Below are 15794 nucleotides of genomic sequence, written 5' to 3'. Positions count from 1 at the left end.
CGTAGACTTACATACCACTTTGCAAACCCCTTTAAGGGTTTTACAGAGTCAGAGGTTACCACTTCAGACAAATGGTTTGTCCAATCTCTTCTTGAAAACACCCAGTATTGGAGCATTCATAACTTCTGGAGGCAAGTTGTTCCACTGATTAATTGTTCTGTCCAGAAATTTCTCCTTAATTCTAGGCTGGTTCTCATTGGAGAGTAACCAGCTCGGCTACAGACCAATTGGAAATCAGGACATTGGCTATAAAAACAGGGCAATCCCTGCTCAGTTGCCTGTAATCTGCATAGCAGTTTGGTCTGGTGGTCAAAGTATGAGATTAGAAACAAGGAAACTAAGTTCTAGTCCCACCTTAGGCATGAAAGCCAGCTAGCTGACTATGGGCTAGTAGCTTTCTTTCAGCCCACCCACATTACAGGGTTGTTGTTGTGGAGAAAGTAGGAAGAGGAAGTATTGGGTATGTTTGCCACCTTAAGTTATTTCTAAAAATAATAAAGGGGGGTGGGGGGATAAAAATAAATGCATAATAAATAGCAGGCCATTTTGCCTCTGTAGATGCCAGCCACAGTTGTAAGGTCAGGGAAGTTGTTGTTTAGACCATCATCACTAAATCCTGAAGCCCAACACAGCCCAATTTATGGGAAAAGTTGGTGCTCTGTTTGTTCCTAATTAGCATTAGGGCCATAATCCACAGCACATTTTCTTCTCATGAGTATGATGCATCGATAGTAGATGGGCATTGTGATTTGAATTTTGGATTTACTTTGACCTGATGTTTTAAGCCAGGATGAGGGATAAAGAGCTGTGGTAGCGCATTGGTTATAATGCAATATTGCAAGCTGACTCTGCCCATAGCCAGGAGTTCAATCCTAACCGGCTCAAGGTTGACTCAGCCTTCCATCCTTCTGAATTCGGTAAAATGAGGACCCAGATTGTTGGAGGCAATGCTCTGACTCTGTAAAACCCTTAAAGAGGGTTGTAAAGCGGTATATAAGTCTAAGTTTTATTGCAGGTTAACTCTGCTGACTGTCAGGGGTTCGATCTTGACCAGCTCAAGGTGGACTCAGCTTTCCCCTCCTTCCAAGGTCAGTAAAATGAGGAGCCAGGTTGTTGGGGGCAATATGCTTGTTCTGCTAACTGCTTAGAGAGGGCTGAAAGCACTGTGAAGTGGTATATAAGTCTAAGTACTCTTGCTCTTGTTCTCTAGAGCAGCACAATGAGACTAATCACAGAACGCTGGTTCATCCACTGTTGCCACCATCTTGAATGAGCTATTCCTCAAACGGTGGTGTTAGGAGTGCTGTCAGTGCTCTCTAATGTCACTTGATCCCTCCCTCAGCACACAAAGATGCACACAAAGGACAGAATCTTGCTGACTCAGGATGTGTATGTCCCCTAGCAGGAAGCAGGAAGGTCAAGACAAGGACTGCATTTTAGATGACATCGTTTCATAGCAAAGACGCATGTGTGTACAGAAAAAGAAAGGTAATTGATCTGGCTCCCAAAAGATATAAAGAAAGAGAAATCTAAGTGAAGAGTCTCATGTTTCAGCTTCCTCCTTGGAAATAATGAAAGCACTTTTCCCCAATGGAATAGCAGAGGGAGGGAGGGAGGGAGTGGCACCCAAAACTCAAATTTGGAACAAAACTGTTTTTTCAAGATGACGTACAATATAACGATATTTATATCTATATACTGTAGATATCTATATACTGTAGAAAACCTTCAGTACTCTTTCAGAATCAGTTTTGTATTGCTTTGATTTTTCTGCATTTGTCCCTCTCTCCATCTTACAATGAGTTAGGAAAACATCATTGCATTGCAGACAATCAAGAACTCTAAGCCTTTCTCCCTGGAGTATCTAGTGAGGTTCTGGCTAATATTTCTTCCCCCGAGATTAAACAAAACCCACCCCATCGTTTAAAACCTCCCTGCCTCTCTTGAGAATATTATGAGAGATGCCTGCTTCAATAGCCCATGTTAGAAGAGTTAAAAAAATGGAATCTTTCGGATTGCAACAGGCTGAATAAAACCTTGTCCTTCTGCTGGGAAGTCCATCAGAAAGTGAGAAGCAAATTTAGTTCTGCCTTTCACATGGCAATTGGTCATCCTCTAAACCCAGGCTGCAAATGTACCATCTGCGCACTAGAAACGCACATTCTTCCTATATTTTATTTTTTTACATCAAAAACATTTTTTTTCTACTTGTGTCCAATTTGTTTGCTAGGCTTACCTTTATTGAAGGCAAATGCATCTACTCCAGTTGACTGGCACCCCCCTAGCTCCTGGTTTATTTATTTTATTTAGGGGATTTATGTGGCCACCTATTCACGGGGCAGTCACTGCCCTACACACTTCTTTTTAGAGTTCACAGATAGAAAAGTGCAGCTGAGAAATTGTCCTTCCTTCCCTCCTTCCTTCCTTCCTTCCTTCCTTCCTTCCTTCCTTTCTTCCTTCCTTCCTTCCTTCCTTCCTCCCTTTCCTTCCTTCCTTCCTTCCTTCCTTCTTCCACCCTTTCCTTTCCTTCCTTCCTTCCTTCCTTCCTCCTCCCTTTCCTTCCTTCCTTCCTTCCTTCCTTCCTTCCTTCCTTCCTTCCTCCTCCCTTTCCTTCCTTCCTTCCTTCCTTCCTTCCTTCCTTCCTTCCTTCCTTCCTTCCTTCCTTCCTTCCTTCCTTCCTCCACCCTTTCCTTTCCTTCCCTTCCCCTTTCATATTCACTAATGCAGCAGGAGAGCAGAGAAATAACCCACTTCTTTTTCATTTTGTTTTTTTAAACATACAAAATTTATTAGACTTTCCAGTTTGCCTTCTAAATGAAGAATTGAAAAACACTTTTAAGAAATCCAATCCTTAAATTGGAGGCCCATGCAACTGAGGCTTGTTTTCCTAACACAGGAGGGAGGGGTAAAAAAGAAGAGGAATCCAGCAGTCAGGGGACCTGTCAAACATAGTCTGAACAGACTGTCAGGTCATCATTATGGAGGATGTAGTACATGAAGGGGTTGAAATCTGGGGAAGAGGATTTTGCATAGGCAAACAGCTAAGCCCGCAGAGCACTATTGCAAAGGCGTGAGTTGATGCCCAGCATGACCAAAGCAGAGAGTTTCATCTTTAGTCAACAATAATCAACTACTCAGCTCATTTAAACAATTTTTATTTATTAAATTTCTATACTGTCTATCTCATCTAAGTGACTCTGGGAGGTTTAAAACAATGCTAGTTTGGGCTTTGGGTTACCCTTGATCCTTTCTTACTTCAAGCTGAAATATTCAGTTCATAGTCTCTCTGCCTCCAGTTTAGCCAATTGCCAGCCAGCCTGAATCAAGCAAAAAAAAGGGGGCGGAAAAGGCTAGTCAGTGGACCCTGTCAGCAAAAACCTAGATGACCATTAGATGGCAATAAAAAGTTAGCATCCTGTATCTCTTCTCTGCCCTCTAGTGGCCATCTGGGGGAGTTGCATCAGAAATATAGAAAACAACTAGCATTCCTCTACTTAAATAATTGCCGGAGAGCAGATCCCCCCGCCCCATTCAGAAGAGGCCAATGAAGGTTGTTAAAAATCTCGAGCTACGGGAAAACTTCTGAATTTTTCTCTGCAACATTTGGCTTCCCTACTGTTTGCATCGTGTAATTCTACAAGCGAGGCGGTTTGAAGGCAATTCAGTAGTGCAGAATGGAAGAAAGGAGCGGGGGGGGGGTGCCTGGGAGAAACTGGACTGACAAAAAAAGCAGCTACAGCTGCAAGAAACAAGAGCATCCTGCCACAAGGGGTGTCATGCAGTGACGTCCCTTACAGTGTCAATTCAGCCTGGGACTGAATTATCCAATTGACAGACTTGAGTGTGTGCATTAATTTGATAGGTCTGTCCCAGGCATCCCTGCCTGAATATTCTTATCAAGCTCCTGCTTGACTCAGTTTGAGTCTCTTTGCTTCTTTCAAGGAAGAATCACCAGTTCTTTATCTATATGCAAATGCGCTCCCAGCTTTCTGATGAGAGCATCATTATGCAGCCATTTATTCCAGAAGTAGCACAATTAGCAGATTCCATTTCCCCCCCCCCCCCGCCACCCAATTTCTTATCTATTGAGTTTTCCTTAGGAAGTTATGTGGCACTCAGTGAAAAGCTGTTTAAGTCAAGGAGGAGGGAAGTCCTCTCCCTAGAACGTGGCAAGCAGGCAGATTATTATGCATTTGGCATAGAAGTCGGAATAATAAGAGTTGGAAGGAACCTTGGAGGTCTTCTAGTCCATCCCCCTGCTCAGGCAGGAAACCCTATATCCATGATGGCGAACCTATGGCATGAGTGCCCGAAGTGGCACACGGAGCCATGTCGGCTGACATTGCGCAGTGTCAGCCATTGCTCTTCTGGGTTTCTGGCACAACGATTGCGCACAACGACTACCTGTTTTTGGCATGTGCAGCAGGGCCAGAAACCAGAAGACCTGTTTTCAACTATCCATTGTGCACATGCGTGCCAGCCAGCTGATCATTGTGCACATATATGCGCCAGTAACCAGAACACAAACTGTCCAGTGCGCAGGCACAAGCCAGAAACCAGAAGCTCATTTCCCAGCGTGTGCATGCCTACTTGGCAGCTTCTCTTCTGGGTCACATCCCCAATGAGCATGCGTGCATGTGTGCACACCCTTTTCGGCACTCAGTGTCAAAAAGTTTCACCATCACTGCCCTATATCATTTCAGACAAATGACTGTCCAATCTCTTCTTTAAAATCTCAAGCATTGGAAAACACCCACAACTTCCGGTGGCAGGCTGTTCCACTGATTAATTGTTCTCACTGTCAGGACATTTTTCCTTAGTCCTAGGTTGCTTCTCTCCTTGATTGTTTCTTTTCCTGCCTTTAGATGCTGTAGAGAATAGGTTGACCCCTCTCCTTTGTGGCAGCACCTTAAATACTGGAACACTGCTATCGTGTTACCCCTAATCCTTCTTTTCACTAGATTAGACAGGCCCAATTCCTGCAACACGTTCTTCATACGTTTTAACTTCCAGCCCCCTAATCGTCTCTGTTGCTCTTTTCAAGGCTTTGTTGCCCATTTGTCAAGGCTGATGTTAGAAGTGACAGATTTAGGAAAAGATCCCACCTGCCAATTATATTCTGCTTCTCCTATTCTTCTCATGGGCATCTGGAGGAATGTGTGTAATGATTTGTCCCCAGTCCAATAAAAATACAGGAGATGGTTATACCCAACCACTGTAAGCAACTTTTTTAAGCATTGAAAGGTCATACTAGTTCTCTGGTGCACAGAAGGACTATAAGATCTATTCCGATGTTTCTCAACCTTGCAATGTTTAAATATGTGGATTTCAATTTCCAGAATCCCTCAACCAGTCATGCTGGACACCACCTGTCTGTTTCAAGGAACCATTTTTAAGATGAACTATAAGATGTCACCCCTTTCCTAAGAGGTCTGTAGGGGGCGTGCATAAGCGCACCAACGTGCCTACGGTCCCTGTCCTATTGTTTCTTTTCTTTTTTTATTTTTATTTTATTTTTCTTATATGTATCCATGTATTCATAACTATGTTTATACTTATACCTATTATCTTGTGAGCAATTGACAAATATATATACATATACATATACATATACACATATACACATACACATACACATGTACATATACATATACATATACATACATATACATACATACATACATACATACATACATACATAGTATTCAGCTTTGTTCGGGTATTTTCCCATGTCATTGTAGTTGTGCTTTTAAAGTTGTAGCAACGTTTTGACAGAATCTCATCTGCCATCATCAGGCTTCTGTATTGTGTCCGTCTATATATATTTATTTTGGAGGGAGGCTGTTCCACAAGACAAGAACCATGGTAGAAAAAGCATACTGTCTGGTACCCACCAGGTGGCATCGCTCACCAACCACTCCCTCTTGGCTGGATCTGGTGGGATGGCTGGACATTAGCAGAAAAAGGCAGTTTTGCAAGTAAGCTGGTCCAGTACTCCGTAAGGCTTAAAGGGCTCTTGAACCGCAGCATTCTTCTCCCTCCTTTCCTTCCTTCCTTCCTTCCTTCCTTCCTTCCTTCCTTCCTTCCTTCCTTCCTTCCTTCCTTCCTTCCTTTTGTTGGAAGTTAAAACCCACCCCTCTCCTAGAAAAATGAAATATTTTAGGATATACTAAAAAGGCAGAATATTTTCCCTAAAAGAGAAGTAGAAACTCAGAGAGGCAGAAACTCAGCCCTCCCACCTTTGTTAATGGGCCATTAAGGCCTGGCCCAGTCTATTCTACATAACAAAGATCTACCTCCGTCAGGCAGAGCCATTTAATTGCCCCTCGCTGCACCACCCACCAAGTTTCAACCGAACTTAAGACACGGACAACCTACAAAGCTAGCTATGACCTCTGACAGCAACCAATCGGAATACTCTTCCTGTGCCCCAGGAAGTTCAAAGCCAGAGAGGGCATAAAACCCAGGGACTCTCAGCATCTCTTCCCATTTTTCTTTGCCCAGGATCTCCAGGGCATGTGATCCTGTTCATCAATAAACCTTCTTTACAAGCAACTTCCATGAATCCGGTGTCTTTTTCCCCACTTGGAACTGAACCCAGAAGGATATTTCTTCCAATCCTTCCTTCCTTCCTTCATTCCTTCCTTCCTTCCTTCCCATTTCTGAAATCCAACCTCAGCTTCCACAAGCACAAGAACTCCAAAAGAATGTCTGGGATTTCCACGCGGGTTTTTTTTTTTAATGCTTAAAAGGGACAATTACTTCTCTTTATTCACCAAAGCCAGCGTGGTTCAGGTTTGTTGCTCATTAACCCACCAGGTTTGTATTAACTGCAGCAGCAGGTTCTCCATTAACCGCACAGCAGCTCCGGCTGTACCCAAATAGGTTTTGCTAGCTAGAGGATAAACTGAGTGTGGCAAGACACAAAACATCCTGCTTAAATATATAGGGAGAAAGGAGGGCTGTTCAGCTACAAAGGACAAGCGTTCCTTTGGCATTCAGTCCCTGGCCTTCAGAAGCAAGCAGCAGGACACAGAAGAAGGCAACTAAAGTTTTCGTATTTTTTTTCCTATAGGTAATTTTTGACTTACAACTGGCCTGTTAACAACTGTTTCAAGTTATGCCAGATCCCAGGTTTGAAGGTAGTTATGACCCAGATTTGATGTTCCCATTGTACGTGTTGCAAGAATTATCCTTCTGGGTTCAGTTCCAAGTGGGGAAAAAGACACTGGAAACACGGAGGCTGCTTGGAAAGATGATTTAATGGTGGACAGGATCACATGGCTTGGAACTCCTGAGCGAAAAGTATGATCACATGCTTCAAGATGTTGGGTGAAGGAAAAGAAGGGCCAAGATGCTGAGAGTCCTTTAGTTATACACCCTCTGTTAGGCCCCACCTTAGTGTTTCCTGTTCCTGTGTAAGAAATGTATCCCATTGGCGGTCAGACTCCCAGGGGTGGGGCTCTGAGCTGGACCACATGGCTTCACCTGAGTGCTGCCTGATGCAATCTTCCCAGGCCATGTGGTGAGATGGATAGAGGCCTTTGTTATGTAGAATACTTTGGCCTTAATGGCCCACCCATTAACAAAGTTGGGGGGGGGGGTAAGCTTCTGCCTCTCTGAGTTGAGTTTTGCTTCTGAGTTTCTACTTCTCTTTTTAAGGGAAATATTCTGCCTTTTTAATATTTCTTAGGATATTTCATTTTTCTAGAAGAGGGGTGGGTGCTAACTTCCTATATAGGAAGCCCCCAACTTCCCTACATTAAAATATGTTTTTATTCTTAATATTAAAAAGAGGCCGGATGGAATATTTTCCACAAAGGAGAAATGGAGAAAAATCTGAACAAAAGTAGAAAACAGCCTCAGTCTTCCTGCCATAGGTAAACAGCCTCAAGCAGGTTGAAGAGGCTGGTCTCTTGGAATGGTGATTTTATTCCCATTCAGAAAGACTGGGCCAATCTATTCATAAGCAAAGAGGCTCCAAATAAGCAACACCATTAGGCAAGCCAAAACTGACAAGATTAGCTCAGAAAACCACCTAGGATTTGCATTTCTCCTTTTGCCTGTAGAGCCAGGCATGACCCCTACATGACCCTGCAGGAATCTGACAACACCAGCCATTAAAATATTAAAGGATACATCCTTACTCAGGAACAGACATCTCAATCACAAAGCCCCAAGAATGTATAAAAGACCACCTGTCCCAACCCCATTTTGTCAGCTACCCAGAAACATGCTGTTGTCACTGAAGTTTCTGGCATCCAAATAAACAGAGACCTTCTTTCCTTCATCCAGCCTCCATTTTATTTCCAGCATCTTTTTCCTGGCTTGGAACCGGTCCAGATTTTTCTTTCAACACCATGTCCCCCAGTCATGTGATTGCATTTTGGGAGCTGGGCAAGCAGTTCACATTTTCAGCCATTTGCAGCTTCCCACGGCCATATGACCATGATTTATAACATTTTTTTTTTGCCAGAAACCATTGTTTATTTCTGGTTTCCTGCAAAACAACTGCCAGGTTTCTTTAATGACCATCGAAAAAACCACAAAATCGGGCATAGTCTATTGATGACCGGAATGACTTTCGACCATAATTCTGGGCTCAGTTATGGTTGAAATTTGAGGATTACCTGTAATTTTATAATAAATAAATATTACTAAGATGACGATGATGAAAAAGGAGAAAAAGAAACAGTAGAGGCAAACAAACCACAGCCACATTCTTTTAAGGCTGATAGATAGGATAGGATGGAATGGGATGGGACAGGATAGCAATAGCACTTAGACTTATATACCACTTCACAGTGCTTTACTTTACAGAATCAGCCTATCGCTCCCAACAATCTGGGTCCTCATTTTACCCACCTCAGAAGGATGGAAGGCTGAGTCAATCTGGTGAGATTTGAACTGCCAAATTGCAGTCAGTCAGCAGAAGTAGCCTGCAGTACTGCATTCTAACCACTGCGCCACCGTGGCTCATTAGGTCTTCCCTAGTGCTACCCAACTGCAAGGAGATTAGGTCTTTAGTGAAGATATGACCAAGCCATGAAGGGCAGGCATAGGCAGGAGAGTGAAGACTGAAAGAAACTCAAAACAGCCCTGCCTTGACTTTATTCCATATCAGATAGTCAAAGAGAAACTAGGACAGGTTTCGAGATTCTCTAATTGTACCCTTCATCAATCAAGTAGCATTCCTAAAATAGAGTCCATGTAATGTTTCTTGATCTGACCAACCTCAAAGGCATGATGATAGTATAATCTCCCAGCAGCCCTTGACTTCATGGAAGACTAATCTTTCCTGTTCTCATCTGATCTGAATTTTTTTGCCGATGAGTAGGACTGGCAGAGTTCCCAGGAATTGGAGTCCACACCTCTTAGAGTTGCTAAGATTGAAAAATACCACCCTGTGCTGCTTCTTCCTCATTTTTTGAATCTTTCTTCTTTTTTTTTCTCAACTCTCTTCACATATTTTTTTCAGGTTTATCTTTTATTCCGGTAAAAATCTTTAATAAATATTATAAATAAGAGTGCTTATAAACAAGTGCCACTGGCTTTTCTCTCAACAATAAATCATCATGACCAGTGGTGGGATTCAATTTTTTTTTTACTACCGGTTCTGTGGGCGCGGCTTGGTGGGCGTGACCCCGAAACAATGCAACCATCATAATTATGAGCCAGTTGCCAAGCATCTGAATTTTGATTGTGTGACCTTGGAGATGCTGCAGTTACTATAAGCGTGAAAAACAGTGGTGGGATTCAATTTTTTTTTACTATTGGTTCTGTGGGTGTGGCAGGGGGAAGGTTACTACAAAATCCCCATTCCCTCCCCACCCCACTAACCTGCTTTCCAGCTCTGTTCTCCTGTGCAGGGCAACAGAAGAAGATCCAGCCAATCAGCTGGGACTCGGGGGGGGGCAGAGAATAGATGGGGGCGGGGCCAGTCAGAGGTAATGTTTGCCGGTTCTTCAAACTACTCAAAATGTCCACTACCGGTTCTCCAGAACTGGTCAGAACCTGCTGAATTCACCACCTCTGATCATGACCTGCCTTTAGTACTGTAAATATAGGTAGTCCTTGACTTACAACAGTTCATTTAATGACCGTTCAAAGTTACAGTGGCCCTGAACAAAGTGACTTTCAATCGTTTTTGCACACTTACGAGTGTTGCGCCATCTCCCTGGTCACACGATGAAAATTCAGATGCTTGGCAATTGATTCATGTTTATGACAGTTTGAGTGTCCTGGGCTCATGTGATCATCTTTTGTGACCTTCTGACAAGCAAAGTCAATGAGGAAAACAGATTTACTTAACAACCGTGTTACTAACTTAACAATTGCAATGATTGCAGTTGAGCGATAAAGAAGCTTCTTGCATGAGAAGCAAAACATCTTCAAAGAAAAAACCAGAAAGTCCAGTTGCCTCTGTTGGAAGAAATATCGTTCTGGGTTCAGTTCCAAGTGGGGAAGAAAGACACTGGAAACATTGTGGCTGCTTGGAAAGATGGTTTAATGGTGGACAGGAACACATGCCTTGGGTGAAGAAAAAAAGGGCAGAGATGCTGAGAGTCCGTTGGTTTTACAACCTCTGTTGGGATTTGAATTTGAGCTTGTATTCTGATTGGTTGTCAGACTCCCATGAGACCATGCAGGGGCAACTCTGTAGGCTGTCCTGAGTCCCAGGCTTGGTTGCTGGATGATGATGTAATGAAAGGGCTTTGGGCAATTCTTATTATAGCACTACCTGGAGTAGATCTTTGTTATGTAAAATAGACTAGCCCAGACCAGAGTAATGGTCCATTAGCAAAGTTGGAGCTAAGTTTCTGCCTCTGAGTTTCTACTTTTCTTTTTAGGGGAAATATTCTGTATTTTTGTATATCCTAAAATATTTCATTTTCATAGGAGAGGGATGGGTTTTAACTTCCAACACCTCTTCAAAAAGTACCTTTGGGACAACCATGACCTGGATGACTGAGAATCTCCATAGACAACTGCAGTGATTTACTTAACAACTGTGGCCAGGAAGGTCGTAAAATGGGGCAAAATTAATTAAACAAATGTCTCAGCAACAAAAATTTGAGGCTCAATTGTGGTCGTAAGTCGAGGATTCATTCTATATGGAAGATGAACTTCACTTTAATCCACTAGAGGGCGCACTGTCGCTGCCTTACTTACATCTTACATCTTCGCTGGTTGCTGGCAATATAGAGATAGAAAAAGACAATTTTCGGTTATAATAACTTTATTTGATCCCCCCCCCCACCCGAAAAGACAAAGAAATTACACAGCAGATAAAAAATTGAATGTGCGAATTTTGCTTTTAATCTGACTGAGCAACAGGTTTAATATTGTTAACTATTCTTGTCCTCTTTTTCTTTCCAATTAATGTTTCCCAACCTCAGGCATTTAAAGATTTGTGGATTTTAATGGAGTATTCTTGGAATTGAAATCCACATAATGGCTAAAATTGGAAAACACTGGGTTAGACTCTGAGGATTGGGACAACTAAAAAAAAAACCCTGACGCTTCTTCCTCTTCTCTTTTTAAAATAATAATATGAACCTCTAAAATAGAGCAATCTTACTCAATCTTGACACTTTTAAGACGTGTGGACTTCAATTCCCAGAATTCCCCAGATAGCATGGTACATGATGGTAAGAGGGGGTTCCTCTACTTTATTCCTATCTCTATATTATTCTTATGTCTATGTTGTCCAAAGACGACTTGTGGAGACCGACTGGAAAGCCAGTACTGCGCATGCGTCTTGAGGAGGCTGGGTAAGAGAATTTACAAAGGTTGCATCTTATAAACGGGGAGCTGCAATACGCGGGGGCCGTTTGGAGAGTGGGCGTAGGCCCGTAGGGCATAAATTGGGAGGGTTGCAGAAAGATGCATACTGGATGAAAACAAAACATTAAATTGTCACACCAAATGCCCAGGAGACTGCTCTGCAGTCCGGCCTTGCAAACATAGGCGGATTTTTTTTTATATAAGCTGAGGGCGAATTCTGATTTAGTAAATCTCTATTGCTCAAGTTAGGTTGGTTTTTTTTTGTAAATTTAGTTTTAAACTGGCTGAAATTTTGTAGCTTCACTTCACTCCTTCACATGCCATGAAATCTTGCCAAGAACTCATGAAGATTGGGGGGGGGTGGGGGCAAGAAATGCCAAAGTCATAAGATTGGGGCCAAGAGTTGTTTTTTTTTTAACCGTCTGCAAAGCTATAGTACTTTTCTTTACCTTAAAGCATAGATTGAAGTGTGGCACAGAGCAGATTTCCAAGAAGCTGAAGAATCGCTACTTGTTTCAAAATTCAGAACTCCACTTTAAGTAAAAAAGTTCGTCTTGGAAGGATAATTTGATGTAAAAGTTCCCACATTAATATAAGAAGACAGGTGTAGATAAGAAAGTATGCATGTGGAAATGCATGGGTGCAAATCTAATCCTCCCTCCAAACACTGTCCTTGACTTACAACCATTCGTTTAGTGTCTGAAGTTACAACTGCACTAAAAAAATTTTCACCAGAGGTGGTATTCAGCAGGTTCTGACCAGTTCTGGAGAACCAGTAGCAGAAATTTTGAGTAGTTTGGAAAACGGACAAATACTACCTCTGACTGGCCCCGCCCCCATCTATTCTCTGCCTCCCGAGTCCCAGCTGATTGGCTGGGTCTCCTTTGGTTGCCCTGCACAGGAGAATGGAGCTGGAAAGCAGGTTAACGGGGTGGGGAAGGAATGAGGATTTTACAGTAGCCTTCCCCTGACATAGCCCCCAAGCCACGCCCACAGAACCAGTAGTAAAAAAATTTTGAATCCCCCCACTGTTTTTCACATTTATAATAATTGCAGCATCCCTAAGGTCACAGAATCAAAATTCAGATGCTTGGCAACTGGCTCATAATTATGATGGTTGCATTGTTTCGGGGTCATGTGATCCCCCTTTGCGACCTTCTGACAAATCAATGGGGAAGCCACTTAACAACTATATTATTAACTTAGCAACTGCAGTGATCCATTTAGCAACTGTGGCAAGAAACATAATAAAATGGGGCAAAACTCACTTAATAGTTATCCTGTTTAGCAACAGAAATTTGGGGCTCAGTTGTGGTCCTAAGTCAGAGATATCCAAACTTGGCAACTTTAAGACTTGTGGACTTCAACTCCCAGAATTGAATGGGAGCTGAAGTGCACAAGTCTTAAAAGTTGCCAAGTTTTGAGACCTCTGTCCTATTTTGAGGACTACCTGTAAAGCTAATAGGAGCAAACAGGCTATTCTGGGAATTGCATTTTCAGTCCTTGGTCTTTCTTCTCAAAACCTTTAAAAAAAAGTTCACTCTATTTTAAATAATTCCCCCAGGTACAGTGCTTGTCTCTGTCTTTATATAAGGTTGCTTCCTACTCCACCATTTTACCTCAGTATAATGAGTCACGTAGAAAAAAAAAGGGAGGCAGCCCACAGATTTGAGCTATGATTCCAAAGTGAGAAAACGTGACATTTGCATGGCAAAATCTAGTTTTTTTGTGTGGGATATACAGTTAGGTAGTTAATCCTGTGGAATTGGGACTTTCAGCCAATCAGATGAAGAGCGGGGACCAAAAGAAATATTCCAAGGTGGGTGTCGGTTCAGAGTTCCTTTAGAAAAATGGGTGGCTTTATAAGTTTGCTTAATAAATAAAGTGACAAGTAAGGGCAATATCGCCCACCCACAAAACACACCCATACCTCTACCATTGTACTCTAGATGTATTTGCTGCATGATTTTTAATACAATTACAATTTTGTAACAGGCTGGAACAAATGAGTAGTAAATCAGAGCTGGTTTTAGATAATAGTCCCTACAAATTGTGCTTGGCCTTGTCTTACTAATTCTTTTTTTATTATATTTTTTACTGCCATATTTTCCAAGAACACTTGGATGAGCCTTGTTAAAGTATTACAGTAACATTATAAAAATGTATTAAAAGTATACTGCATCCAGTTTTGGTCTCCACAATATCAAAAACATGTTGAGACTCTAGAAAGAGTGCAGAGAAGAAGAACAGGAATGATTAGGGGACTGGAAGCTAAAATATATGAAGAACATTTGCAGCAACTGGGTATGTCGTGAATGAAAAGAAGGACTGGGGGTGACATAATAGCAGTGTTCCAGTATTTGAGGGGCTGCCAGAAAGAAGAGGCGGTCAAGCTATTCTCCAAAGCACCTGAAGGCAGGACAAGAAGCGATGGAGAGGAGAGAAATCAAGGAGAGATCCAGCCTAGAACTAAGGAGGAATTTCCTGACAGTGAGAACAATTAATCAGTGGAATGGCTTGCCTCCAGAAGTTGTGGGTCCTGCAACACTGGGGGGGTTTCAGAAGAGATTGGACAGCCATTTGTCCGGAATGGTCTTCTGCTTGGACAGGGGGTTGGACTAGAAGATCCCCAAGGTCCCTTCCGGCTTAGTTGTTCTGTTATTCTGTTAAAAATAGCTCAGCAGTAGAATGAAAACTGATATGAATGGGTGTCCAGCAGCAGGATGCCAAGACCCAGATACTACCTTCTGAATACTACCCCTTCTGACCGGAGGTGCCTGTGGCGGCCCAAGTGCTCTGCCAGTGAAAATGAGCTCCGTTTTCAGCCGCGATTGCCTCCTGCAGGCCAGATTATAAGCACCACACAGGCCGGATCTGGCCCCCGGGCCTTGTGTTTGACACCCCTGATCTACACCTTCTCTGTTCCTTGGTCAGTCTAGAACAAGAGTCTTCAAACTTGGCAAGTTTAAGACTTGTGGACTTCAACTCCCAGAATTCCTGAGCTAACAACTGGAGGAGGAATTCTGGGAGTTGAAGTCCACAAGTCTTAAAGCTGTCAAGTTTGGAGACCCCTGGTCTAGAAAGTGATTGAGCGTCATCATGTTGTTGTCTTCTTTCTTTCCATAGTTGATGGATGGAGGATGGCTCCTCTCCCAGGAGCAGAATTGGTGAAGACCCCTTTACAGTTATATCGCTACCTGCTCCGTTGTTGCAGGGTCCTTCCGGAAAAAAACCTCCAGGAACATTACAAGCACACAATCCAACAGGTATGGAGAGTGGCGTCCCCGTGGTTTTCCTTGGCCTTTTCTGAAGTTGATCTGGACCAATATTTCTCGATTTTAGCAATTTGAAGACCTTTGGACTTCAATTCCTACAATTGCCCAGCTAGCATTCTGGGAGTTAAGGTCCACTGGTTTTAAATTTCCTGATTAGCACCTGTCTACACCTTCCAATTGTAGAGAGATGGATCTGGGAAACATGCAGTGAGCTTTATGGCTGCATAGAGCTGACCCAGATTCTGGGGTAGCCCACTTTAATTGGTGGTGGTGGAGGTCATGTCCTAGCAACAGAGCCCTCTGTCTCGTTTGCAACCTGTGGTTGGGCAAGGCCAATGTGACATCAAACCAGAGGTGCTATTTAGCCGGTTTACACCTACTCAGGCGAACCGGTAGCAAGAATTTGGCATGGGTCACTGAACCGGTAGCAACATCTAGCTAGCCACGCCCCCAACCCGGTTGCCCTATTTCTGCTCACTCGCTTGCCCCGCCCACCCGATGCTTGCTGCCCCAGTTTAAAGGAGGACTGATCCCCCGCCCTAGCCATGCATTTTCAAGCAGCCACTTGAAAGCACATGACTGTGGGCAGAGCAGTGGTCCGTTAACCTGCAAAACTGTTCCAAGGCTGGATTCTTCGTGGACAGTAGAAGTATCGCTTCCCCTTGTGAGTAAAGTGCCTGGAACAAGAGGGAAAGAACGCTGGGGGAGAGGGGGGGGGGAAATCCAGCCATG

The 15794-nt window shown here is 43.1% G+C and overlaps 1 protein-coding gene across 6 annotated transcripts in view; it reads left to right on the top strand.

Annotated features, from left to right (window-relative positions):
* Positions 1-11713: 11713 nt before the first annotated feature.
* LYRM9 (LYR motif containing 9) overlaps positions 11714-15794 on the top strand; it is a 47876-nt gene continuing 43795 nt past the window's right edge. For 5 of the 6 annotated variants that reach the window (XR_015742019.1, XM_087925935.1, XM_087925912.1 and 2 more), the window contains exons 1-2: positions 11714-11774; positions 14914-15053. Coding sequence is in view for 5 of the 6 variants with exons in the window: in XM_087925935.1 (XP_087782061.1) it covers positions 14928-15053 (126 nt within the window). In the remaining variant the exon portion in view is untranslated. Of the gene's footprint in view, positions 11793-14913; positions 15054-15794 lie in introns of all 6 variants that reach the window. The other variant, XM_087925917.1, reaches the window with a different exon arrangement.

The sequence above is a fragment of the Pseudonaja textilis genome, chromosome 1 (assembly GCF_049901715.1).
Source record: "Pseudonaja textilis isolate UNSWEBS1 chromosome 1, rPseTex1.2, whole genome shotgun sequence".
NCBI lineage: Eukaryota > Metazoa > Chordata > Lepidosauria > Squamata > Elapidae > Pseudonaja > Pseudonaja textilis.
Note: the sequence above shows the minus strand (reverse complement) of the source record. Positions and strands in the feature narration are given on the sequence as shown.